We start from the raw sequence: 26837 nt of genomic DNA on the forward strand, positions 1-26837 counted from the left end.
ACCTGCTGCCCATTAGGTCATCAGATCGAAATAAAGGCGAAAGAGAAGTGGTTGTTGCTCCGTGATGCCACTCACCGTACCTGACGTTTTGATACTGCTACCTTTCTAGCGGCAATCTTTCTTGGTGTTGTGGACACCACTAGTAATTAGACTAGTAGCGTTTTTCTTCAATCAACTTTGTTTGCTCCTCTCTGTTTTATCTGCCCTCCGGGGTGATTTGGTGTTTTCTTGTTTTTGCCCACGACGTACACCTTTTTGTCGTCGTCGCCTTTTGTTGAGCAACCTGTTGTCCACGTGCTGTGCGCTTTTTGTTGGTTCATTAAAATTGCGTGACTTTCGCCCTGGCTGGGTCTGCTCTTTTCTTTTGGGGTCCAACAAACACTACCCACTCGTGACGACAAAGTTAAACATTTTATAAAGTTTTTAAAAAGGAAAAATGATAAGTATCTTAACTTAAAAAAAAAAAAGTTATATTCTTTTAAATTAGGAAACATATTTGAAAGAAAATGTAAAATATATTTTAAAGTATTTTTTTTTACATAAAGGTAAAAAAAAGAAACATAACATTAAAAAGTATTATATATATATATTTAATTAAACTACATTTCAAAAAGCTAAGGAAAAAAATTAATAAAACAGTTAGGAAATAAAATGAGAAAAAAAGTCAAAGTTAAAAGATAATGTTTGGAATATAAAAATGTAAAAAATTTTTTTAATGAGTTGGTGGAAAACATGGTTTAGATGTGATTTATTCTGAATTATTATTATAATTGTTTCTGTATAAGTATGCAATTTTATTTTTAAAATGTATTTTATTTGAATTAAATAAGTTTCTGTTTGAAACAAGTTGTTAGCGGTAATGATTTGGATTGTAAGAAGTGGGTAGGACAGGATAAGCTTTGACTTCCTTCTGTCCCTTCTTAAACCAAACACTTTGTATGAGCTTTTTTGTTTACTCTTATTGTACTTGTTTGAGATAAAGATCAAATCAAACACGGTGTTACAATGAAACCCCTTATTTGAGTTTGTGCTTTTTACTAATTAAGCTGCTTCTCGCCACCTCCAAATAAAGCAGCAGGTGTCTTGTTTGTCAATAGTTTTGTGGCATGACTGACGACTTTGGGTCAACTGCTCAAAAGCCACAAAATGGGTACGATCAATTGATACACTTCTTTGAAGACAAAATGTCTCTACCTGTTCTTACAATATTGTTACAAACAGTTGTTTTGTCTAGTGGTCTCTACAGGTTTACTACTTTAAAGTTCTCAAAGAATGCCCCCACTTATCGGACAGTGTTTCAAAAAGTCATCACTTGCGCCGTCCTCTTGGAAAAATAAATACTCCCCGCAAATAGATTCCTCCTTTTCTCCAGGCCATTTCTGATTTACACCATGTCAACAAACAATGCCCTCCCTCCATGTATCGAGAAGTTACCAGGTGTGTTGTGCATGTGAACAAATGAAGGTCTCCCCTCAATTAGATGCCGTGTCTCATATTGTCATCCACTCTTTCTTCAGTGGCCTCTGCTCTATTGATAAAGAAATGATCAGGTGGGGCATGCGCTTCAAAAAATAAATGCCTCCCCCCAATTAGATGCACATTTCCATTTCCAAAAACACTGTCGTCTACTCTGGATTGCCATATGTTGTGAATTATTGGCCTCTCTGCGTATCGTATTCACGAGGAGTGCTTACCAATCAAACAAATAAATGAACCAATGTGATTCCTCGTTTTACCAAAGTGGTTTATTTGAACGGCGGCCTCTGCCTTAGTAATAAATTGTGTCTGAAGAAGTCATCAGGTGCCCTGTCCACTTGAGCAAATGAATGCTTCTTGTTAAAAGATGTTCAATGGCCTCCAATGTTATAAGTGCTGGCTGGCTGCCTGAACAAAGAAAGGCCTCCCCTCAAATAGTTGTCACATTTAAACTCTTCACAAATATGTGGTCTCGTTGAAGTTAATATGATGAGCCCCCACTAAATAAATCACAAAAGCGAGGGAATAAATTAAAACGAGTTTAACTGGATAATTATCACTTTAAAGATGTACTGAACTCATTTGGAGTTCAAGGCAGAATAAATGAGTAAGATGAAGATGACCCCAATTAAAAAAAAAAACAAAAAACATCAATGGTGGCTACATTGATTGTGCAATCAAGAAGTCAAACACGGGAGAGTTTTGTAAAAAAAAGAAAAACCCAATTATGTATCTTTATTAACATCAAGGTTTGTTTTTTTTCCTTTTTCTTACAACTCGAGTGTTCATTCGTTAACAGGTTTTCTTTTGAAATTCCAGTTCTTTATCAACAAATAGAAAAACAGACGTGTGTGTGTGTGTGTGTGTGTACAACATGTGGAACCCCTACAGCACGATGCATTCACAAGATTTTTGAAAATGAACAAAGTAGCCGCCCCTCCCAATACACCCGCCACGGCCACTTTAGGCGTGTGTGCTTGCGTTGGCCATCTCGGCGGCGGGTGTGTGCGTGGGTGCGTGGCCACAACGGGAGTTGTGCTGCATTATGTCCATTTTTTGTTGTTGTCGATGGAACAGTACATACGGCATCTCTCAAGAACAAGCTGTGTGTACACCTACGCATCATTGTACATATATATATAATCAGATATATATTTATTTATATATATAGTTCTATTTCTGTATAAAATAAGATCAATTGTGTTTTTGTGTCACGTCCGGGAGGAATGGTCCATTCTGTACAAAGGCCTTTTTGCAGAACACAAAAAAGTCATGTGCTTTGCTTTCCTGTACACACTCCGTCGTCGTAGTCGTCTGTGGACTTAGTGTAGCGTTAGCTTAGCATTAGCCGCTTTGTGCTCGTCCTCGAGGAAATAGCGAGTGAAAGGCAGTTTTTTTTTTTTTACATCTTCTTTTCCCCCCCTCTGTTGTCGTCATTCCGACTAAATCCAGAGCGCGCGACAACAACGCAAACAAGCGTCTGAACCGGAGATTAGCGTCTACTGTTGGTGTGCTAAAACGTACCCTTGACCCCTTTTTTAAAACAAGAATACAAAAAACAATTTAAAAAGTAGCGATTATGAAAACAAAGCACTGGAGCCATGTTAAGACACAATGTTAAAAAAAAGTGATAAAAAAAAGTAGACTAAATAATAAATGTAATCATTGTAAAAACGAGTGGCGGTACCGCTAGACGGGGGACAGGTGGCGTTGTCGACTGTACAAGACTTAAAAGCACCAAAAAAAAGAGAGAAAAAAGTCACATGGTTGGTTCCGTCCTTGACGCGTCCCCCCAAGCGACAAGGTAAGGGTGTGTTTTTTTTGTGTTTTTTTTTTTCCAGGCGTCTGGTGGCTGAGATGGGACACTTGGCACACTCCTGAGGGGCTCCGACCTCGCCGCTGGGGGTTACGTTGCATAGTGGTCGAAGCTCCCCAGGTACTCCAGAGCCGCCCGGTAGCACAGCTGGTACTGGTCCTGCGAGAGAGAGAGCGAGAGAGCGAGAGAGCGAGAGAGAGAGAGAGAGAGAGAGAGAGACAACACACACGCGCCATCACTTTTATGCCTACAATAAAATGCCTCCCCTCAAATAGATGACGCTCCCCTTGCCCACACGATAAATTCAATTCACTTAAATTTGAATATATAAAGTTCTGTTCTTTTCAATTTAATTTCAATTAATTCAATTAAAACAGATAAAGTTCTATTCCTTTCAATTTATTTATAAAAGTGGATGTCTCAAGAAAGATAAAGCTGTGTGGTGATTAAATGCCTCACCTCAACTACAGGCCTCTTTTTTTCCATTTAAGGAACAAGTGGTCCTTAATTTACCAAGTCCACAAATAGAGGGCATCTCAGGAAATGAGGAAAAGGTATATTGTCCCAAAATAAAAATAAACGCCTCACCTCAAATATATACCAGTTATTTTCCACTGTAGGCAAACAAATAAGCGGTCTTCAAGAAAAAAAAAAGGATCGATCTGGTTTGCCCTACATTTGTGTCTCAAAGAATCGCTGGGTATGTCGTCAGCTTAAATACAGTAAATGCCTCCCCTCAAATAGCTGGAATATTTATCACCACTTTCATTGGCTCCCCCACTCTGTTATATCTTTTATTATGGGGCTTTATGTGCTGAAGTTTTTTTTTATTTTTTTTTATTACCAGATTCATACTGTGGCTCCCCTTAAAGGGGCAGAGCCTTGTTTTCCCCCTTCTCTTATATATTTTATCTTTGTTTCATCTAAGAACGTTGGGACGCTGAAAGGCGACCTGACAGGCTTCCCTCTGTCTTCCTGTCATTGTTGTTTCCATGTTTGTTGGACAGGTCTTGACTGGAAGAATTGCTCCTTTTAGGGATCAATAAAGTAATCTGAATCTGAAGACAACCGCTATTTCCTCCACAGAAAAAAAAAGCCTCCCTTCAAATACTTTAGTTTCCAGTGGTCAAATAATCACTCCAAAGGTTTGTGGAGTGTGGCGTCAATTAGAACATAAAAGTCTCCTCTGTAATTGATGCCTACTTTTTGTCCGCAGTCAAGCAAATATACACCTCTAGTTTTTGGTGTTCTATCCTTAAAAGCTGGCGACGCTCTATTAGATGTTAACGATTTAGAAAAAATCAATGCATCCTCTTTGGCCCTCTCAGGAAATAAGACACAGAAAGAGACAAGTTGCATTCTCATTGTACAAAAGATGATCAGTCAACCAATCGAGTGACAGCAACGTGTCTTCCTAAAGCCGTCCTTATGGACCTCCAGTTGAAAAAACAGTCCCCCCCCCCCCCCCAAAAAGCAAAATCCCGACCGCAATTGTGATAACCCGTCTGGAGGGGCTGACCTCGGTCTGCACCATGGCGGGCCGCTGGGTGCGAAGGGTCTTGACGGTCTGGAAGAGGTCCACCACGCCCTCGTACCTCATCCTCTCCAGCACGATGCTGAGCGTGATGAAGACTCCGGTGCGGCCCACTCCGGCGCTGCCGACCACAAACAAAGCATTAGGCGGCCTTTCGGTGCTTCGGCTCGGGACTTTTCGGTCCCGGTCCTGGTCCTGGTCCTGGTCCTACCTGCAGTGCACAGTGATGGGTCCGTCCTGTCCAAACTGCTCCTTGGTCTTGTGTACTTGTCCGATGAAGTCGATGAAGCCCTCGCCGGTCTTGGGCACACCCTGCTCGGGCCAGTCGGTGAACTGGAACTGGCGGATGGTTCGAGACTGGCCGTCGCGGGCGTCCGTGACTTTGAATTCTCTCAGGATGTACTGCGGCATGTTGTACTCCGCCATGGGGTCCACCACGAAGTACTGGTAGCGGGCCGAGCGCTCGGCCGGCCAATACTGGTGGCACTTCTCCTGTTGGGCCACAAACACGCAGATTCAATTGCTACATCATATTCCAACAGATAACAAGATACTCTACATGGAAAACTTAACTCTTTGACTGCCAGACGTTTTCAGAAAAGGGATGCCCCCAGTGCCAGCCGATTTAAGCATTTTGACTGATCTTTCAAGGTCCACAGAAAATTTTGTGTTTGGACTATGGAAACACACATACTACTAAATGAAAGATTGAACTCTCATCTTTCATCAGAAAAAAAAGTTTGTATTGTAATCAACAATAGAAAATGGTTAGTTTCACCCAAATGCTCTGTTTTGAAACAAAAAACTGAGAAATCAAGCTTTTTGTGAAACGATATTATTTCATGCACTCTAGTGAATTTGACACCTTTTTTTTTTCCATGAATGATGCCACAAACACCTAAACAGTGCTTTACTTTTGTAAAACACTACCACCAACAATGAAAAAGTGTTTTTTGATAGCAAAATCCGTTTATTTACATTCAACAGTGTAACAATTTGACAAAACAATTTGGCAAACTATTTACAAACGTGTGCAACCGTGGTACTATTTACAATTGTGTGGATGTTTCAAATACAGTTTTTCTTTTTGTAATACTCCCCTGCGTGCAAGGAGACGCAGCAGGATTTGCACAACAGATTAGTTTCACTGCGATTGCAGACGCTACACTTTTTTGATGGCTTTTTTTCCCCGGGGAATAGCAAGTATACTGTATACTGCAGATAGTGTTTGGCCATGTTGCCATCAAGTCTACTCTCAGGATCATGATACGGTGGTGTTACGTCTGGCTTCCTCATGTACTTCAGTTCCTATACCGGGTGGTAAGAGATGTTCTGATCCATCTTATCCACTCCATTCATGGTGGCATCGTAGTCCATAACCAGTGTCTTCTCCGTGATCAGACTGTACCCACTCCTCCGATGAATATGTATTAGACTCGGGGCACTCTTCATCGTCCGATTGAACGTCCGCCTGAGGAGAAGTGCTCGGTTGTGCTCCGCGTTTTCCGGCGTTAGCATCGCTAGCCGCTGAGGCTTTATGACGTGATCATAGCCGCCGCGTCAACGCTTCCAACTTCGGCGTCAACCTCGGAGTCACCATCATCATCATCGTCGTCATCAATGTGCTCTTTAGCATTGGTCGATGCTTTTCGTCTTTGAAAAAATGCTCAAGCGTGAGCTGCTTGCAACCGGTCGCCATTATGGCTTCCTCAGCCATTGTCCCCTCAACACTCTAGCTCCGCCTCACGTCTTCTACTGACGCCTACCCAATCTTGTCCAAAGAGAGTCATCGCTGCCATCTAGGGGCCAAAAATAGGCATTATACTAACTAGATCTGCTTGATACTTTCAGCACAGCTGGCCGAGGCTTTCCTCCACCCGTTTAAAAAAACAAAACAAAAAAAAACCATAGAGAACGTCTTTTAACGTCTTTGGCAGTCCTCCGTATGATTTTACTAAACGTTATTTAACGTTTTTGGCAGTCAAAGACTTAAAAATGAAAAAAAAACATGTTTCTGTTTGTTGTCAACAGCACTGCACAAAAACAAGCATGTGTCCGTTTGCTCTTATTAAGCCTCACCCGTCCCATCTCCCGTAGTTTGGTGAGCATGACGACAATAGTGGAGTTGTGCTCCCACAACATTCTCCAGAAGTCCTCGGTGGTCTCGGCCAGCGGGCCTTGGGTGGCCAGGTAGGCCTTCTGCTGTCTGCACGCACACACACAAACACGCACGCATGTACACACGCACAAACAATTAGCAAATGTTGCTGTGACAAAAACTTTGTTGAGGCTTATTTCTAATAGCTTTTTAATCAACGAAGAGAATTAACTATTCAATTATCCATCCATCCATTTTCGTGACCGCTTATTCCTCACAAGGGTCGCGGGGGTGCTGGAGCCTATCCCAGCTGCCTTCGGGCAGAACTATTCAATTAAAATAACTTGATATTTAAGTAAAATATCTGATTGAATTCCGTTGGGTGTTAATTAAAACAATGTCCTTATATTACACATTTCTGATTATATTGAATTGGATGAACACATTCAAAAGTTCAATATAGCTTTAAAAAAACAAAACAAGAATGAACACAATACATCATAATGAATTAAAATGACAAATCATCAACACAGTTTTCCCTCATTTTTTGCTGGTGATGCATTCCAAGACTCTCCGTAATTGAATTTCCACAAAGCAGAGGGGAATTTTTTATTTATTCCTTTTTTTTTTTAAATTTAATTTTGGGGGAATTTACACCTACATTAAGCCATTATGGGAACCCCCCTACCACTCAAAACCTAAGTGTGAGACTAAATTATGCAAATGTAGAAACAAATATTGCATTTTAATCCAACATTTAAACTAAAATAATTATTACTCTTACTATAAATGCATTTCAAATATTAAAAATTTAAATATGATTTAAATGTAAATTATCCCAATTTTTTTTTTTAAATGTGTAAAACATTTTTTTAAATAGAATTTACCTACTTAGACCTTTTGATGGAACTCAATCATAGTCAAGTAGACACGTTTATACGTCATGTAAAGATTGCCGCATCAGAGTCATTCGGATAGAAATCAAAGTGGAACAACTCTAATGTTTCGGAGGATGGGCCAGTACCGACACCAAGTATCGAGTCAGGCTGATAGCAGGCCTTATTTCAAGGTATCAGTACCTGTGACGGCGACTGATACCATTATCAGCCGCCCTCTTGTGGCCGTTTTACGATCAAGAACTAGAAATTAGAGCTGCCATGAATTTCATGCAATTTTAAGGAAAGATGCTATATTGAGATATATAGTGATGGCCTTTCTCTAAAATTATGTGTGTGTTTTTTGGGGGAGGGATTGGATTAAAAGTACTTGTGGTATCGGTGCCTAGTTGAGTACTCGTACTGCTATCAGTCTGGGGAAAAAAGTGTTATTGAACATCCCTACTAGTAACACACTGTTTACAGTTTAAACTGGCAATTGTTCCAGTATTTAATCATACACAGTTCTTCCTTATCCAAGGACAAGCCTTGGGGGAGGTAATAAAACCGCAAGCTAGCAGCAGTGTGCACACCGAAGACAAAAAACTGCCATTGTCATCAGTGACATTTCCCGCCTGTCCATCTTGACGACGCAGCTGGAGATGAGCTCATCTGCTGCTGTGCTACGTGACCGCGCTGCCGGCGTGCGCTGGCCCGCTCGGCCGGCGGGTGGTGGCAGCGCGCCGCAGAACAATCACATCAGATACGCTCACATGTCCATGCAGAGCAGGTGTGCAAAAAAACGTGTGTGCATGTGGGATGCATGCTGCCTCACATGTATGTGCACGCGTGCTACACCGTAACGCACACACACAAAGCAGCTAATGAAGGCGCTGCAGGCAAAGCACTAATGTGGAACCGGGAGATTAAAATGAGCTGAGGGCCTTTTTTGCCTTGCACAAATAAAGAAACAACAGATTGTGGCACGAGGAGACACGACAGCCGAGCGAGGAGAGACGACGCCGTGAGGGAGAACGTTGAAGGAGAGGATGTGAGGGAGGAGATTGGAACAGATGATTGGCGACGACAGACGAGAGCAGAGCAGTTGAAAAAGATGAAAGGAGGTTGAGAAAGAGGGAGGGGGGGGGGCGGTTGAGGAGGACAGCAGTTCCCACCTATAGTTTAACACATCACCATAAAAAATGATTAAAATGACATATCAGTTATCTAAAATAAATCCACAATATTATATTCAAATAGATACTAAATAAATGATGCTAAATAAAAAATGCTAGTTTCTGATCGCATTTGCTCAACACATCAAAAAATTTAATATAATTGTGTAATTACAAAAAAATCCACCATAATTATGACATAATTAAAACTTTTTTTTTTTAAATTAATTGCAAAAAAAATCAACATCATTAACACATTGACTATATTTTTATATGTATAGTTTTTAATGTTTTGCATCTTAATTTATTTGTAAATGTTTAATTAAAATCATTAATTAAATTTGTTTGTTTTTGGAAGTACTAACAAGGTAGGGAATTAAGGACGACAGATGAGAGGAAAGGGTAGTAGATAGAAGATGAAGGGATCAACAAAAATGAGGAAACGGCAAGGAAGAAAAGGGAGGCGATAGAGAGCGCAGGAAAGAAATTCAAGACAGACAGAGGAGAAGAGAACGAGGAGGAGGAAAAGATGATGAGAACGGCAGCGGCAGATGAATGCATTGCGAAACAAGAGGAGGAAGGAAGATGAGAGAAGACGAATGAAGAGGAGACGGGACTCGTATTTTTCCCCAGTATGTGCGACCAAGAATTTCATCTGGTTGGTCGCGTTGGTGCGAGTGCATACATTTGAATGCAAGCTCCAACACGGGCACTTTATTAGACGTTGTGCTTGAAAGTCGTGGTCTTTTCACGCTTTTTCTGTTGCTACGTGTGTACGTGCTGCACGCATCCCCCCGTTGATAAACACACCGGCATGCTCATTTATAATCCTGTGGCTCGTAAGCACGGCAACACATGAAGCAATTCCGGCAGAAAGGTCAGGTGGTCTATCAGTTTCTGCTATCAGTATATTCCAAGCTACTGGGATGCATCTGACAGAAAAATAACCACCATTATTAACTATTTTTGTCCACTTGGCGGCGTCGTCGTCCACATATTCTTCGTGGCTTGGACTATGAATTTATGTATGCCTTTTGCTGGCAGGTCTAGCCGATTGAGTGACATGGAAACGATGTAATGAAATGGCCGGCTATTTCCTAGCGATAGCATTAGCCACTGTGGTTAACTGTACATTGATGTCAGGTGAAGCTACCTGCAGATGTGCTGAAAATGTGCTTTTGATTTCTGTATTTTATTACAGTGTTTTTTATTCTTATTGAAAGAGCACCTTCCATTGTCCCTCTTTCCAAACCACCTGTTATGATTGATTACAATTCACCTTAACTAGCTGTGGTAGGCTTTATTCTTTTAGCTAACAACAATGTTTGCTTCACCTGAGACATGCACTTGACTAACTGTACTGTACTGTCCAATAAGTGAACCATGAAATGGTGAGGGACGACGGTATATTCAATAGTTCAGCCATTCATTTTATTTATTTAAAGAATGTCATTGGCATGATTTTATCATTTGTTGTGTTCTTTATATTTTCAAAAGTCCAATTTCATTGTATCTACACCATACAATGACAATAAAGGATTTCTATTCTATTCTATTTTATATTCAGCTGTGGTGCATTTTTCCCCTTTTTTCAAACCCTCTATATAAGATGAGTTTCGTGCCAGTCGGAGTACACACAGACCTGTACAGCAAAAGTCTCGATTGCCTCATTAAATCAGAAATCAAACCTTTGATCGCGCCGCCGTTATTTGGATAACTAGCAAGTCGAAAGCTGAAATGTCATTCATGCTAACTTTAAGTAATCCCAGCAGACAGTGAGTGAACTTTGACGAGTTTGATGTACGGTAGGCCAATTACGTAAGACAAAAAAAAAAGTCCAACCAAATGAGAAAGTTTGCCCAGTAGAAAAGTTAGTGTATAGATCAGGTAGAGGAGCACACAGGATAAGAGAGTGACAAAGGAGGAGAGAATCAGACAGGAATAATAATAATAAATTTAAAAAAAGCAAAAAACAACAACAGTGAAGAGATGAAAGGGAGAAAGAGGTGAAAAAGTGAAGACAGGAGCCATGGAGGGAAATCCAAGGAGAAAGAAGCAAAGAGAAGACAGGTGACAGAGGTTAAAAACTGAAAAGGAGATGAGGAGAAAAGAATAAAAAAGGAGAAAAGAGGAGCAGAAAGGAACGAAGACGAGAAGGATGAAAGATGAGCGCGATGACAGAATGAGAGCGTAAAAAAGGAGAGGATGAAATGAATTCAAGAGGACAGCATGAGACAAACCAGGGTGAAAGGAGGCGTGGGATGAATTACATGGCGGAGTAGGCAAAGGTGCGTCGTGTGGAATGAGAGGAGCCGAAAGGGAAAGCAAGGCCGTACCTGTATCCGTCGATGCAGCTGGCGTTGATGTAGTCGGATCCCTCCACGCCGCGGATGGGCTGCAGGCAGACGCGCGTGGACTCGAAAGGCATGATGTTCACCAGGCGGTTTTTGAACTTGTTGCACGTCAGGTTGGCGCTGATGAAGCGGGACGTGTGGGCCTTGGAGTTGGCCAGCCGCTGAGCGACAAACAATTAGGCACACCTTCAGTCAACACTGATTAGACGCAAACGGATACAGATTACATCCAGATTACATCCAGTTAGAATGAACTGGTCGCAGAGAGGACATTACAAGAAGAATTTACATTTACTCAAGTAACTTTAGAAAACTTTTACTTAACAGGGTAGTTTTAAGTAACATATCTTTCATTTTTAACGATTAGTCAGATAGTCTGATTATATTGTAAATCGCAGCGTATCACACCAGTAAGGTATGTGCATGTTAAAAATAAATGACTAATGCATCTATAATCCATAGTAGATGTTACAAAATGTTAGCATAGCCAAACACAACATTGTGTTACAAGGTTCACACGCCACAACCTGTGTGTGCTAATGCTAGCTTCAAGACACGACTGTCACAATGTCAGAAATGGACTTCATTTTTTTTCACCGTCGTGCTGCCATGAAAGGCAGGTTTGAATCACATTAAGTACTTTTGGTGTAATGTACCCTAAATATTGCTAACACTGGCTAGCATGACATTATATTAGTTGTTTTTTTATGTCACAAATGACCTGGATTACAACAACTGCACGTGTGTCACAGATAGGCATATAGTCACAGTGGGAAATTAGGCAGTTTAGAGATGGGGGTGGGGGGTGGGGGGTGAATTAAATTAGCTGTCAACAGTCATGACTAGCAGAACAATCTTGGCATCCCTACTTGAGATATACCGTATTTTCCGCACTATAAAGCACACCTAAAAGCCTTTAATTTTCTCAAAAACCGACAGTGCGCCTTATAATCCGATGCACCTTATATGTGGATCAATATTGGTTAAGTACGGCCACCGTAGTCAGGGGGTGTCGCTGAAGTAACAGCAGTTAGACCGATAGTCCCACACCTGAACCACGCTGACAGATATTGCAAATATGGATAGTAACGTCTGAACAATTCAGAGTTTTTGAGTTATTGTTGTATTGTTAATACAGAACCATATTGTGACTGCACTACCAGTAACTTGTTTTGGGAGGTGTCAGAACACTGGATTGTATTGTATTACCAGTAATAAATATTGACTGACTGACTCATCTGACAGTTTTGTTGACATTCCCTTTAGCGCAGCTCCATCTAGTGGATAATTGACGCAACCCCTTTCCTCTATTCTATGCGCCTTATAATGCAGTGCGCCTTATATATGGAAAACATTTTTAAATAGGCCATTCATTGAAGGTGCGCCTTATAGTGCAAAAAATGCGGTACATTTAATTCATTCCATGACCTATTTTGTGACTCAAATCATCGTTCCCCACCGAAATCAAAAGAAATGCCATTAATCCATTTCAGCCTATCCCTAAAAAACAAACATTATGCAATGTGTGTTTTTAATGCGAAAACCTATATAATAGTGTACTTTAAAAGAGAGATTTACAAAGAATTCAACAATTTCTGTCACACTTAGCATCAATTTAATTGTGCTGTTGCCTCCCTTGGCCACTAGGGGCAGTATAAGACTGACAGACAGACTTTTTACATGGACATCTGATCAGTTTCGACGTCTCATCTCAGCTCCTGGCAGAGAATAAAGACTATGATGGACATTTTTTGACAGGGTTAATTTAATTGTTGTCTATTGTACAACGTGGCAGTTATCACTAATTGGCGTGAGACGTCATGTTCATTAAATCACACGTGCATGTGCCTGCCTGTGTGCAGTGGACCCTTGACTGGGTTATTTCCAATTGTTGTGTTTATTTCTATTGCGAAAGGTGCCCGCTCTCGTGAATGCCTAGACAAGAAGGGTGATCAAATTAATTAAATGATCCCTATGAGCATTGCTATCATCTTTTAATGAGCACATGCTCATTTCAAAGCACTATTTTAAGGAACGTATTATTAACAAAGTGCACGCATTTAAGTGTGACACCAGCAAGTTGGCACTGCTTTAGACAACAGATGGACTAGCAGGAGCGTTTACGGACTGTCATGTGCTGCCAGCATTGTGTGTGTGTGTGTGTGTGTGTGTGCGTGCGCGCGCGCAAGTGTTGTGTGGCCTCAAACCACACAATCGCTCCAGCCATCTTTCATTGGCCGGCGCTATTATCACTTCAAACACAATGCATCATGGTCACCACCAGGGCAAATGGCAGAGCAGCGGTGCTGGGAGGGAAAACGAGTGTAATGACATCACATTCGACAGCAGGTGTGTGTTTGTGTATGTCACCTTGAACACCTGCTGTTTATGTAGCTTGTGTGTTTGTGTATGTGTGTGGGCCCAGAGGTCGTGATGATAGTTTTAGAGAACTTGAGAATTTACATTTCATGAACATTTTGTGATGGTTACCTGATTCACAAGGTCAACTAAAACATAAGGTCAAAAGGTTACTAAAATATTCAGCCAATCTGAGTGCAGATTTGTAATCCTTGTTGCTTGTAAAGATTAACCCTGAGATATTAAGGATCAAAGGAAGGAGGCTATGCCCCTTTTTACCAAAAATATAAACATTTGGTGGGCCGTAGCTTCTAAACCCCTGCTCCGACTGAGCTACAATTTGACATCTAGTGTTGTGGCAGCAGTAGTGGTGCAACGGGTCACAAAAGTCACGGTTCGGCTTGGATCAAGGATTTGAGTGATTGGATAATTTTTCGGATCAGCAAAAAAGAAAAAGAAAAAGAAAGGAACTTTTCAACCTTAATAAAATAGTTTCATAACTCTTCTGATGAAATATCAACTTCAAACAAGTTGAATGGTGCCTTTGCCATGGCCTGAGGGGGTCTGTATCATTTCTACTGGTACTAAGCAACTTTGGGTAAGAACACTGCCACACAAAAAACTACTGCTTTATGGCATACGTCACTTCTGCCTTTCCCCATTCATTACAAAGACGGAAGTCAATTTGAGCTAAAAAACGACGCAATGTGCTTTTCCTCATGGGAAATGTGATCATTTTTGAAGCATAACATTATCGCTTTTGTCCATATGGCGCCACCATAATCAACATAAACTGAAAAGCTCCTTAGTGTTGCTTTAATAAAGCAATATGAGGCAGAAACATTCTTATTTTATACATGGTCCATGTGTAAATAACTAGGTACTAAAGGCTTAAAGTTGTGTTCCTCAACAGTTATGTGTGACATTTTGAGTTGAATGTTTTTTTTGAAAAAGTGTTTTATAAAATAAATTAAACAAAACAAAGTTTTACTTATCTTTTTATTTTATTTTTTAAATAATACAATATCTCAAAGTGCAAATTAAGGCACATTCCCTTCCTGTGAATTAGAAAGTAGCCTTGGTGCAGAATATTGAAAAATAATTCAAGTAAGCCAAGTACCAACTGTCAAACTCACCAGCCAGGCACTCGTTGGTAATGCTAATCACTAGCCGCTAGCCACTTACGTCTGAGACTTCTGTCGTATCAAACAATGATGTCGTAATTAATTAGCAGTTTCTTAGCGTCCTAAATTCGAGATTAAATATGAGTTCGGGATAGCGTTGTGTTGATGTTGGTCGCGAATACAGTGCCAATCAAAATTATGCTAAAGACATCCGAAATGTCTAAAAGGGAAGTCAAGATAGCCATTACGCCACGACGTGGGCTAACTCCAAAGTAAAGGTCTGCTAAGGCTATTTGCATTGCCGTCAATGTATTACTTGGCAAACTTTGAAGTCCGCCTGAGCGTAAGCGGTGTGTTACGTTGAGTATGTTTCAGCTTCCTTGACAAGTCTGAATGGTGTTCACTATGAATGTGCACTTTTTTTTTTCTCCCACCAACCAATCCGGGGATCGTGCACGATCCGAACCTTGGGGCCTGATCCGAACCGACCACGGCTCAGTGATGATCCTTTGCACTACTAGCCACCAGTACCAATAAGCGCACCAATCTTCATGAAAATCCAAATCTGTTTGGTTAACCCCACTGGGTCATATGGCTTGGAACAACCCAATTAAAACAAAGCCACTGATGTGGTGACGCATTTCTTTCCTCACCTTGAACTCCAGCTCCATGGCGGTGACCGTCTCGCCAGATGGCGGCTGCGTCAGCTTCTGGATGTGCGCGTAGAGGTTTCGTGCCGGCACTTCCGTGTTGCCGCACGTGGCCGCCTCCAGGAGCGCCTCATGGATGAAGATGTACTGATCCTCCGTCTGTACCATGTAGTTGCGCTGGGCTCGCATGCACGTCACGTGGCCGTAGATGTCCACCGACTTCTCGTGCTTCATGCGCTCCAGCATGGCGTCGATCACGATGAAGCAGCCTGTCCGGCCCACGCCCGCGCTGGATGGAACAAAGAGAAGGACAATTTCCAAAGTCTGTATAGACACAAAATAATGTGTCAATATAAAAAATGTTGTGATTCGCACCTGCAGTGGACCACCATGGGTCCGGCATCCGGAGGATTGCAGGCTTTGACGCGTCTGAGGAAGGCCAGGATGGGAGTGGGGTACTCGGGCACGCCGTGGTCAGGCCAGGCCATGAACTGAAACTGCCGCAGCTCTCGCTTCTCACTAGATCCATTCTTCAAAAAGAAAGAATCAAGTTCAAGCCGGATGTATTTGCAAGGGAAAAAAACGGATCGTGCTGAGCTGAAATACTCCCGACAGTTAAAGGTCAAAGCGCTTTAATGACATTATTCGACTTTCATTTGAAAAGCACCAGCGGTTTAATTGTCACACATTCCTCGCTACTCCTCACAAAGGTCTCAATTGAAGTCACTCTCGGGGCTGTGATCACAGCGTGGCTGTAGGTGGAGATAAGGTGCCCAGTTTCAAATTAAACATCCACCCACTCTTCTCCGGAAAAAAAAGTTTTGTGAGAATTGTTTTGAGTTCTGATTGAATCCGAGAACCTTCTCTGGCTGGAGTGTGTTTAATTAGCACAGATAATTGTGTTTTGAAAAGAAGCAAAGAGAAAAAAAAGGACGCTGCATCATGCCAACAGTTAAATATGACATCCAAAACAAAGAATTGAATTTTTAATTACCTTATTTCAAGGAACAATGGGGAACTCTCAGAGGTTTAAAAAAAAAATCAATTAGCGGGGAAAACCATTCTAAGAATTAGAGCTGCAAGCAGCCATGAATTTGGTCAGTTATGAAGGTATTCTGTTTAAGGTTTAGTCATCAGATTTTGCTCCATCCACACACACAAAGACAAAAACACAAATTCTCCAATATTTAGCTTCACCCATAATACAGTGGTTCTTAACCTGGGTTCATGATGATACACCCCACTGAGCCGTTGTTGGCTTGCAGGTGATCACACTACTTTGCTTGGCCTATTTGTGCTGCAGGGAATTTGATGCACTCACTAGTCGACTTGTCACTGTTGTGATGGTACATTGGGTGATTTTTTTTCAGTCTTTCTATTGTTTTAATCCGGTCATACTACGTAACTATGATGAGCAAAAAAGAAAAGAAAAAAGAAAGTGGTCGGACGTATATGTGCAATTTGAATTATAACGTAATGTATAACGTAAGGTGTTCCACAGGGTTCAATTCTGGGGCCAATGCTGTTTTCTTTTCTGCTGCCCCTTGATTCCATCTTGTTTTTATTCATTTTTTCCTTTCAGACACATTATTACAGGTTACATCGATCACATCAAATCATTTGCAACAATGACATCCGAAAGAGGGGCTGACGAGTAGAAGCCATGGCTTATTATCTTAAAAAAACAGCAGTGGTTGTTTTAAAGTGCTCTCGAAATAGTTGAGTTGTGTTGAGCGATGAGTCAGCATCCTCACTGCATGATTTTAGAAGTTGAGCAATTCTAGTCTGAGAGAAAGCCAGATTTGGTGTAAAGTGTTTATTTGGTTCACCAGTAATCCCTATACCTATGTCTTGAATTTGAAAAGAACAAAATCATTTTATTTTCAATAAAGAAGGGTTTGGTGAACGTGCATAGGAACATGGTGGGGTTCAGTACCTTCAACAAGGTTCTGCTCTATTACAAGGTAAACTTTGGAAACATTTGGACAAAACATCTTGGTGGAGTTGTCTGTTTTTGAAGGACCTACCCAAATCATATCCTATGAAAATCTACATACATTTAAACACAGAAACAAAGTTCTATCATTTGAAGTGGACATGTCGGTCAAAGTGGGAAAGCAGCATTTTGTGGAAACAGTATTTTTTTCATTATTATTCATTATTCTTTTACTTTGAAAAGTTCCTAAGATAAATGCTACCATGCTCCGCCCACACACAAGGATGAAAACCCGAATTAGCCCCAGTCTAGTGTCACCCATCTGTCTAGTGTTCACAGTTCAACTATGAAGCAAATTGGACTTATAGAAAATCATCTTTGAATGATCTCTGAGAATTGTTGAAATTGACCTAAAATGGTTCCCCAAACAAAATGGCAGACTTCCTGTGTCTTTTCAAGTCTCTGTTTGAGTCTACTCATGATAAACCAAACTTCATGTTAAACTGGATTCAGTGGCTGAATTTTCAAAAGCATTGTTTGTCGCCACACTCCATCCACAGATACAATGAGGAAAAAGTTCTTGGCAATTTGGTGTCACATAAGTGGTTCGGAAAATAGATGGATGCCAGTATGCGGACATGAAAGTTTGCTTTTGAAGGAACCCTGGACTTCTTCTAAGTAACCCTAAAATGACAGCTTCAAATCAAAATGGCTTCCTTGCCATTTTGCTTCTCCAACAAAATGTAAAAGTTTAATGCCATACCTTGTAGAGTGCGAAAGTGCGGACGCTGTAAGTGGCCAACTCCACCGTGTCCAACATGGTGACCTGGATCATGCCGTAGGTCTCGGTGCCTCGCGCCGGCCAGTACTGGTCACACTTCACCTGGCGGGTCGAGAGGGATGGGAGAGGGAAGAGGAGACGCCATGTCAGAACAGAGTGCGGCATCGAGAGGAGAACGGCGCTGATTAACAAGGAGGGAACATTAGAGGGGTCGGATCAGAGGCGACGCGCACCGTCTCATTAAAAGCTGAAGACTCAGCATCCACCAAAACATGAATGCTCTCTCTCACCTCATGTGTGTGTGTGTGTGTGTGTGTGTGTGTGAAGTGCACTTCAAAAGGCCACTTTGTCTTTTAGCAGCCTGTGATCATTTCCAATGAGCTAATTGTCAGGTGGCTCGCAGCCTTTGTCATGTCCGCTTTTAGCCGAGTCGCAATGCGTAGGACGGGGGGAGTCTGAGGACAACATGATTTCTCTCGTTGACTTTAATGAGGGTTCAGCAAGTTGCACCAAGTTAGCATGTCTGCCTCACAGTTTTGCGGGTGTGGCGTTTGTTTGCATGTTCTCTCCGTCCTCACACGTCCCAAAAAAACTCCGTAGGTGTGAATACGAGTGTGAATGCTTGTTTGTAACCAGTCCAGGGTGCAAATTCAACTGAGATAGACTCCAGCCCGCGCCTGACCATAATATCTATAGAAATGGATGGATGGGTGGACTGACTTGTTTGTGTTGACAAATGTGATATTTGTCTTTGGTCATATGATTAGAAGCAGTAATTATACACACTTTTGAAGGTTTCCAATGAGCAACAATTGGCACTTTTTTTTCTTCTTTTATCTTTTACATAATTTGTTTTGGTTTGGTTCGGCTTTGACATTGTGGAGCACATTTATTAGAGCTTTGTGTGTTATGCTGAGTCATCAGATTTCGCAATGACAAATTCCTCTCAAGTAAATGTGGTTCATCTGTGGACTTTACAAGGTTTCAATGCAGTTCCAATTGGACAAAATTTCTAAGCTAATTTTTGAAAGACTCTAACCAAAATTGTAGACTTCCTTTGTATTTAATAACTCTAACTGAAACTGGCTTCAACGGCTATATTTTAGGAATGTTCCATTATGTAATTTTCTCCCAAAATACAGCTTCTTCAAAATAAAATGGCATCATTCTGTGTCTTTTCTGGCATGGGCTCTTGAGACATTTTTCTGGATGTACTCATAGTCGACACACCGAACAAATTTCATGTTGCCAAGTGAAACTGGCTTCTGGGGCTGAATTTCCAAAATATTCCAAGGGATGCTAACCAAAAGAACATTCTCGCCAAAATGACGCTAACATGGCTGCTTCAAACCAAAATGGCAGACTTCCGTATGTTTTCCGACATGGGTTCTTGAGACATTTTTGTTTATGTAACTCATGGTAGACAAACCTACTAAATTTTGTGTTGCAAAGTGAAATTAGCTTGTAGATTTTCAAATATATTCCACCAAATATACATTTTCCACAAAATTGTGTTTGTTTTCAGGCATCCCTTCTTGAGACTTGGTGACCTTTTTATTATAGACGTGGCGATCAAAATTTCATGACGTTGACTCGAATTGGTTTCTGAGGCTGAATTGAATAAAAAAAAATAATCCAGGGTGTGCTATATTAAATGCACACACAAAGCTTACCAAATTTCAACTATAACCAGAATGAACACGCTTTGCTTATTTAGTGGTTTATGCACCGAGTTTTGTCCACTTTGTAAACTCTAACTGCAGCTGAACCAAGTCAGAGCCAGGGAACACTTCAACTTCTGCAACTCCAGCTATCGACCAGGTTAACCCGGGAGGGAAGCAATCAGTAGGTCAGCCATATTAATACAGAGCTGCGCAGAGCTGACATTTGGAAGGCCAGTCCGTCTCTTGTGGTTTATGCCACAAATAGACAAACAAAATGCAGTAAAATCAGAAACTCTCCAATGATTTCATTTCCCGGCCGCTGGCAGCTTGCATTACAGCATTGAGTGATGGGACCTGCTTGCAGTGCAAACATATGGATTAGCAGTCAGGCCTGGAATGAGAATCTCTCTGTGTGGGAGTGGGCGGGCAATGTTATCCAGCACGCACGCACGCGCACACACGCACCCCCACACACAGCAGGTTTTAGTATGACCTGCTTTCGCTTTGAACCTCACTCCCCAAATCTCACACTGGCCTGTGCACACCTCCCATCTACTGCATCACAACAGAATGGCTTTGGGAAATGGCCGAAAATGACCCTAAATGGCTGCTTCAAGGCAAAGTGACAGACCTCGAGAGATTCGTTGTGGGGCTACTCAGGATAAACACACATATCAAATTTCAAATTGCTGAGTTGAAACTGGTCTGTTTGTTTTTAAAAGGACATCCAAATGGCCACTTCAAACCAAATCGGCTGGCTTCCTGTGTCTTTGAGTATGGGTTCTTGACTTTTTTGTCAATCTATTCATAGTAGACATAGCTACAAAATGTAAATGGAAGTGCTTTGGTTTTTCTTAGACTTTCATCTCTCCGTGATGGCAAAAAGGTGTGATGATTTTGACTATTTATGCATTATTTCACTTGCATGTTTGTATATTTTGTCAAATTATTTTCAAATCTGGTATTTTTGTATTTATTCAGATTTTTTAGTATTTATCTTTACTTTTTTTTTGAGGGGGAGGGGATTTTTGGGGTAATTTTTGTATTTCTAATAATCCTGTATTTTTGGTCCAATATGTTTGTATTTTTTTGGCTAACAATTTTCATGTAATAGGTTTGTATTTTTCATTGAACATTTTTTTCTACTTATAATATTTTTTAGATGTTTCATCTAATAGTTTTGCATAGTTGTCTAATATTTTACATCTAATATTTGCTTTTTTGGTCTAATATTTTTTCGTGTTGTCTAATATTTTTGTATTTTTCTCAATTATTTTTGTGTGCCTTAACTCATAATTTTGTGTAATATGTTCAGTATTTTTGGGGGGTCTTATACTTTTGCATTTCTCCAGCTATTTGTCAATTTCTAATTTTGAATCTAATATTTTTCATCTAATTTTTGTGTGCATTTTTCATCTAATAGTTTTGTATTATTATTATATTATTATAGTTGATGAATCAGGCAAATGAGAGAGAACGAAGAGTAGAAGTGGTGACTGTTGTGGACCAGGAAGTAGCAAAGATTAGTAAGGATGAAGTGAGAAGGGCATTGAAAAGGAAGAAGTGTGGAAAGGCACTTGGTCCTGATGATATACCTGTGGAGGTATGGAAGTGTCTAGGAGAGGTAGCAGTAGAATTTCTGACTGGGTTGTTCAACAGGATCTTAGATGGTGAGAAAATGAATGAGGAATGGAGGACAAGTGTGCTGGTGCCCATTTTCAAGAACAAGGGAGATGTGCAGAGTTGTGGCAACTACAGAGGAATAATGCTAATGAGCCACACAATGAAGCTATGGGAAAGAGTAGTTGAAGCTAGACTGAGGGCAGAGGTGAACATTTGTGAGCAGCAGTATGGTTTCATGCCCAAAAAAAGTACCGCAGATGCAGTATTTGCTTTGAGGATGTTGATAGAGAAGTACAGGGGAGGTCAGAAGGAGCTGAATTGTTGCTTTGTAGATCTGGAAAAAGCTTACGACAGGGTGCCCAGAGAGGAACTGTGGTTTTGTATGAGGAAGTCTGGAATAGCAGAGAAGTATGTTCAAGTGGTGCAGAAAATGTATGAGGACTGTAAGACAGTGGTGAGGTGTGCTGTAGGTGTGACGGAGGAGTTCAAAGTGGAGGCGGGACTACATCAGGGATTGGCTCTGAGCCCCTTCTTGTTTGCTATAATAATGGACAGGATAACAGATGAGGTTAGACAGGAATCCCCATGGACTATGATGTTTGCAGATGACATTGTGATCTGTAGTGAGAGCAGGGAACAGGTGGAGGAGAAGCTAGAGGCGTGGAGGTTTGCAATGGAAAGGAGGGGAAAGAAGGTTAGCCGTAGCAAGAGTATCTGTGTGTGAATGGGACGGACCCAAGTGGAAGAGTGAGGCTACAGGGAGAAGAGATCAAGAAGGTGGAGGAGTTTAAGTATTTAGGGTCAACAGTCCAGAGCAATGGAGAGTGTGGAAAAGAGGTGATGAAGCGTGTGTAGGAAGGCTGGAACGGGTGGAGAAAAGTGTCAGGTGTGATAGAAGAGTTTCAGCTCAAATAAAAGGAAAGGATTATAAAACTGTGGTGAGACCAGCGATGTGGTTTGGTCTGGAGACAGTGCCACTGAGGAAAAGACAGGAGGCAGAGCTGGAGGTGGCAGAGATGAAGATGCTGAGGTTCTCTTTTGGAGTTACCAGGATGAATAGAATAAGGAATGAGTACATCAGAGGGACAGCACATGTTAGAGGCTTTGGAGATCAAGTCAGAGAGGCCAGACTGAGATGGTTTGGACTTGTCCAGAGGAGAGATAGTGAGCATATTGGCAGAAGGATGCTGAGTTTCCAAATGCCAGACAGAAGGTCTAGAGGAAGACCAAAGAGGAGGTTTATGGATGTAGTTAAAGAATTGGTGTGAGAGCAGAGGACAAGGGTTAGATGGAGGCAACTGATTCGCTGTGGCGACCCCTGAAGGGAAAAGCCCAAAGGAAAATAAGAAGTTTTGCATTATTATGAACAATTTCAGTATTCTTTTTGTTTTCCCCAAAGATATTTTGCATCCAATATTTGTGCAAAGAAATGTTATTTATGGTGAAAGAATGTTCAACGAAATTCCCATAATTGATAAATTAATATATAATTATAATAGGAGGTGAAATTGTTCCCCAACTTCTCTTTACAGCTGTGTGACAGCAAGTAATGTTAAAATGATGACTCAAATTAACAACTTGTTAGTCACACTTTAAACATTGCCTGTACTGCTAATAAAGGTTTTACGATGACGACAAATTGACTTTACATTACACTTCCTGTGCACGGTGGTCTTAATTCAGTGGCAAGGTGAGATTTGCACGTGTTGTGATTGAACGCACAATAAACACACGCTTATGTATGACGGAGTGAGCTCCGCTTTCAAAAGCATGTCGGCCAATTTGCCTAAATGACTGATGGCCCCGGGAGCGGCTAAATTAAAACATACGATGTTATGTTGCTGTCGAGTGCTTACCTGACAAAGGCGTTCGCTGTATTTGTATTTATGCTGATGGATGGAACAGAACAGCGGGTAATTATATTTCCTTCCTTCAAGGCTTCCTTGTAACTTGTAACTGATTGTTATGTGAAGGTTATATTTTGAAAAAACTTTCCCAACATTATTTTTAGGGGTGTGTTTTATAGTTTGGCTGTATTTTTAGAAGCGGGCAAATGTTGGGTGACAATCCTCTTAACTTCAACTTAAAAGTTTTTTTTTTTTTTCCTTCCTCCCGTCGTCTCAAGGGCCAAACGCAGGCAGGGAACATAAACACCAGCCGCAAAGTCGACGGTGGCTGCAAAAACATATTAGTATTATGTGTGTGTAGTGGTAATGAATGAAGAATGTAATTCTCATTATTATGGAAATCCGTCCGGCAGACAGGTACAGATTTAGAGAAACTTTGGGAAAGATGGCGTCTGCAAACTGACTTTGATCAGGCTGACAAATCCAGCTGAGCACAAGCAGGCGGCAAATAAAGGAAGGTCTGCATGCACAAGCCACTGCTGGTGTGTGTATATTGCAGGGATCATCTGACAATTGAGCTTTTCATTAAGAGGTTATAAAATGTTCAATGCCTTTTTTTATTTTTTTTTATTAAGCAGGATTATGCGATACTACCAACTTTTCAGACACGGCAACATTTCTAAGTGTTTTATTACGTTTTTGCTTTCATTTGTTTTAATAACATCCTGCTGGTAGTGTGACAGTTTATGTTCTATTTTTAATCAAACGTAAACATTTTCAGAATATTTGTGCATTTTTATTTAATATTATTCATCTGTTGTATTATTTTCTAGTATTATATGGTCATATTTACAATATAATTTTGAAATGTTTTGACCTAATAGCTACCCCCCCCCCATTTATTTAGATTAATTTTTACTGTTTTGGTAATATTTTAGATTTTTCCCCACCCATCTAATATTTTAATATTTTGTTTATTTATTTAACCAATATTTGTGAATTTTTCCATATCATAATTCTCATTATTTTGGTATTTCCTGGGGTCTGATATTAGTAATCACTTTCCAATATTTTGTCACCAACTTTTTTTCTTTTTATTATTTTTAGATTCTTTTCCCAATCTTTTTCCTCTGAATGTTTGACATTAGGTTGCAGGCCATCCTCACCCTGGACTTTTCCTCCAGTCGTGTCATCATGACAATAGTGCTGGAGCGCTGCTCCCACACCATTCTCCAGAAATCGCTGAGTGTCTCGGGCAGCGGTCCCTGCGTGGCGATGTAGGCGTTCTGCTTCCGGTAGCCGTCGATGTAGTTGGCGTTGATGTAGTCGCTACCTGGCACCGCTAGGAAGCAAAAGAAGGTTTCAGTCTGTATTTTTCCAGTCGCTGTTTCGTGTGGCGTTTTTACTCTTACCATCGACGGAGGTGAGCACCACCCTGGAGTGGTCGTAGGCGATGACGTTGGCGTAGCGGTTCTTTGGCTTGTTTACTTCCATGTTTGAGTTCTCCCAGGTGAACTGTTGGCCCGGATCGATGGACTGGGGAGGGAGGAATGTCAAGCATTGGCATTGGATTGTCAGTAGGGGGCGGCACAAAATATGAGACAACATCAATACAGTGAGATAAGATTGTCAAGATGAGTTCCAGCTTTACAACCCTCCAGTTATCTTGGTTTCTCAAGAAAAGCAATAATCCTCCTTGGTCACCACATTTATTTTACTCCATTACTGAGCATTTCAATCAATAATTCTGGTTGGTTGATTACACTTTTAAAAACACTACAGATTGTTTCCCCCCACCAATGGGTCAATTTGACCAGCAATTAAATCAAAAGAGTCCGAAAATTATTTTCTTTTAGTTTCTCAGGAAAAGCAATTATGCTCCTTCAGTATGTTCATTTGACCTGGGAGATTTTTATTATTCAGAAGTATCAACCTAAACAAATAACATCAATAAATATTGTTTAATTCTCATTACTGTATTAACTAAATTAACTGCCATTTCAATATACAGTATAATCATACTCAAGACACACACAAAAAAACAAACAAGGTAACAATGGGTCATTTTGAGAAGGGTTAGGGAGGTCAAGACTTTCACATGACATATTAAACCAATTTAAGAGCGTACATTGAAAAAAAATACGACTACATTGCAAATACTAGAACAGAAATCCTGTATTGTGACTACTTTACATCCGCTTAGGTCAATTTGACCCGGGAATTTTAAGGTGTCAGGGCTAAAAAAAAAAATAAAATACTCTACTGCTCACCATTTCAATCAATACTTAGCGGATGACCTCTAACGCATCACGGTTTCAAGGGGGATGACTCATTGAAAAATGTATGTGACTTTTTTTTTTTTTTTTGGGACATTGTTTGCACTTACAAAGCACGTAGAACTTTCATACTGGAAAAATATATACTGTACATATTTTATTCATATTTATTAAATGTTTATATTATTCCCATTGGGTCAAATTGACACACATCATAACAGTGAGGTTTTGAATATAGACATATAAAGTATACTTAAAAAGAACACAAAAAAAGGTTAGCAGAGGGATTATTGTATTCATATAAATATTGCCATATATTCTTTTTTTATTGTAAGTTTTCAAATTTAACCCAAGCTAAAAGGAGTTGAAAAGACAACAGTGCTCTTCCATACTTTAATCCATTACAGTTCTGCTCCACTCTGAAATAACAATAATCAAATAACTGAGACCAAACGGTGACTTAAGTATGCGTGGGCATTTTGCTTGTTTGCCAGGTGCGAGGTTCCGGTGGGAGAAATTAACGAAGGCGCTTCTGCAGCACAGCCGCTGGCGGACGATCAATAGCAAATAACATTGGAGCTGGTGACATTATCGACACGCGGGATAGGACGTCGTCGCACATCCCCGGCCGATCAATATGTATGCGGTCTGATGTCGCCTCGAGACAAATGACGCTTCAAAAAAAAAAATATATATATTTTTTTTAAAAAAGGGTCGGGGGGCAACGGGAGTGGCGATTTGGACTGCATGGATCTTGGGATCAGAGATTAGGTAAATTAATAGTGTTTGGCAGCACGTCTGCCTCTACGTTCTGACTTTGGCTAGATTTGAGTATTCACAGTACAGATAATAGATATAGTGTGTGTGTTTACGTGTTTGTGTACATGCCTCAATTAGACAAAAATCAATATTCTCATCAATGCCTCCACAAACGTTAGGCATAAAACCACAAGTGACACTTGTTTTCTTCTGATCCATTTTCAGGGAAAATTGCCCTAAACGGCGAGCAGAGGGTCGTGGTGACAAAGCACCACGAGCGATGTCGTGTGGCGCGCGGGCTGGCGCACCATCTGCCGGGCCACCAGGGTGGTCTATCTCTCGTTTCCTATCGCTCGTCAGCGCCAGAGCCGGCCCGGCTGCCGGCCGTCGTAGCGGGGCCGCTTCCTGGCCAGCCCCGGGTCGTTTACACGAACATGCTGCGAGGGCAACGTGCCGGTTTGGATGCGCATGGATTGAGACCTCAGTATTTA

General features: G+C 40.9%; 1 protein-coding gene across 20 annotated transcripts in view; it reads right to left on the reverse strand.

Annotated features, from left to right (window-relative positions):
- Positions 1-2176: 2176 nt before the first annotated feature.
- ptprfb (protein tyrosine phosphatase receptor type Fb) overlaps positions 2177-26837 on the reverse strand; it is a 257682-nt gene continuing 233021 nt past the window's right edge. For all 20 annotated transcript variants that reach the window (XM_077555459.1, XM_077555456.1, XM_077555457.1 and 17 more), the window contains 10 exons: positions 24724-24847; positions 24478-24653; positions 18160-18279; positions 15836-15990; positions 15464-15749; positions 11311-11489; positions 6906-7032; positions 5038-5318; positions 4812-4947; positions 2177-3451 (listed from right to left, as the gene is read on the reverse strand). In XM_077555459.1, the coding sequence (XP_077411585.1) occupies positions 3383-3451; positions 4812-4947; positions 5038-5318; positions 6906-7032; positions 11311-11489; positions 15464-15749; positions 15836-15990; positions 18160-18279; positions 24478-24653; positions 24724-24847 (1653 nt within the window). In that variant the 3' untranslated portion in view covers positions 2177-3382. The remainder of the gene's footprint in view (positions 3452-4811; positions 4948-5037; positions 5319-6905; positions 7033-11310; positions 11490-15463; positions 15750-15835; positions 15991-18159; positions 18280-24477; positions 24654-24723; positions 24848-26837) is intronic.

This window comes from Vanacampus margaritifer, chromosome 2, assembly GCF_051991255.1.
Source record: "Vanacampus margaritifer isolate UIUO_Vmar chromosome 2, RoL_Vmar_1.0, whole genome shotgun sequence".
Taxonomy (NCBI): Eukaryota; Metazoa; Chordata; class Actinopteri; order Syngnathiformes; family Syngnathidae; genus Vanacampus; species Vanacampus margaritifer.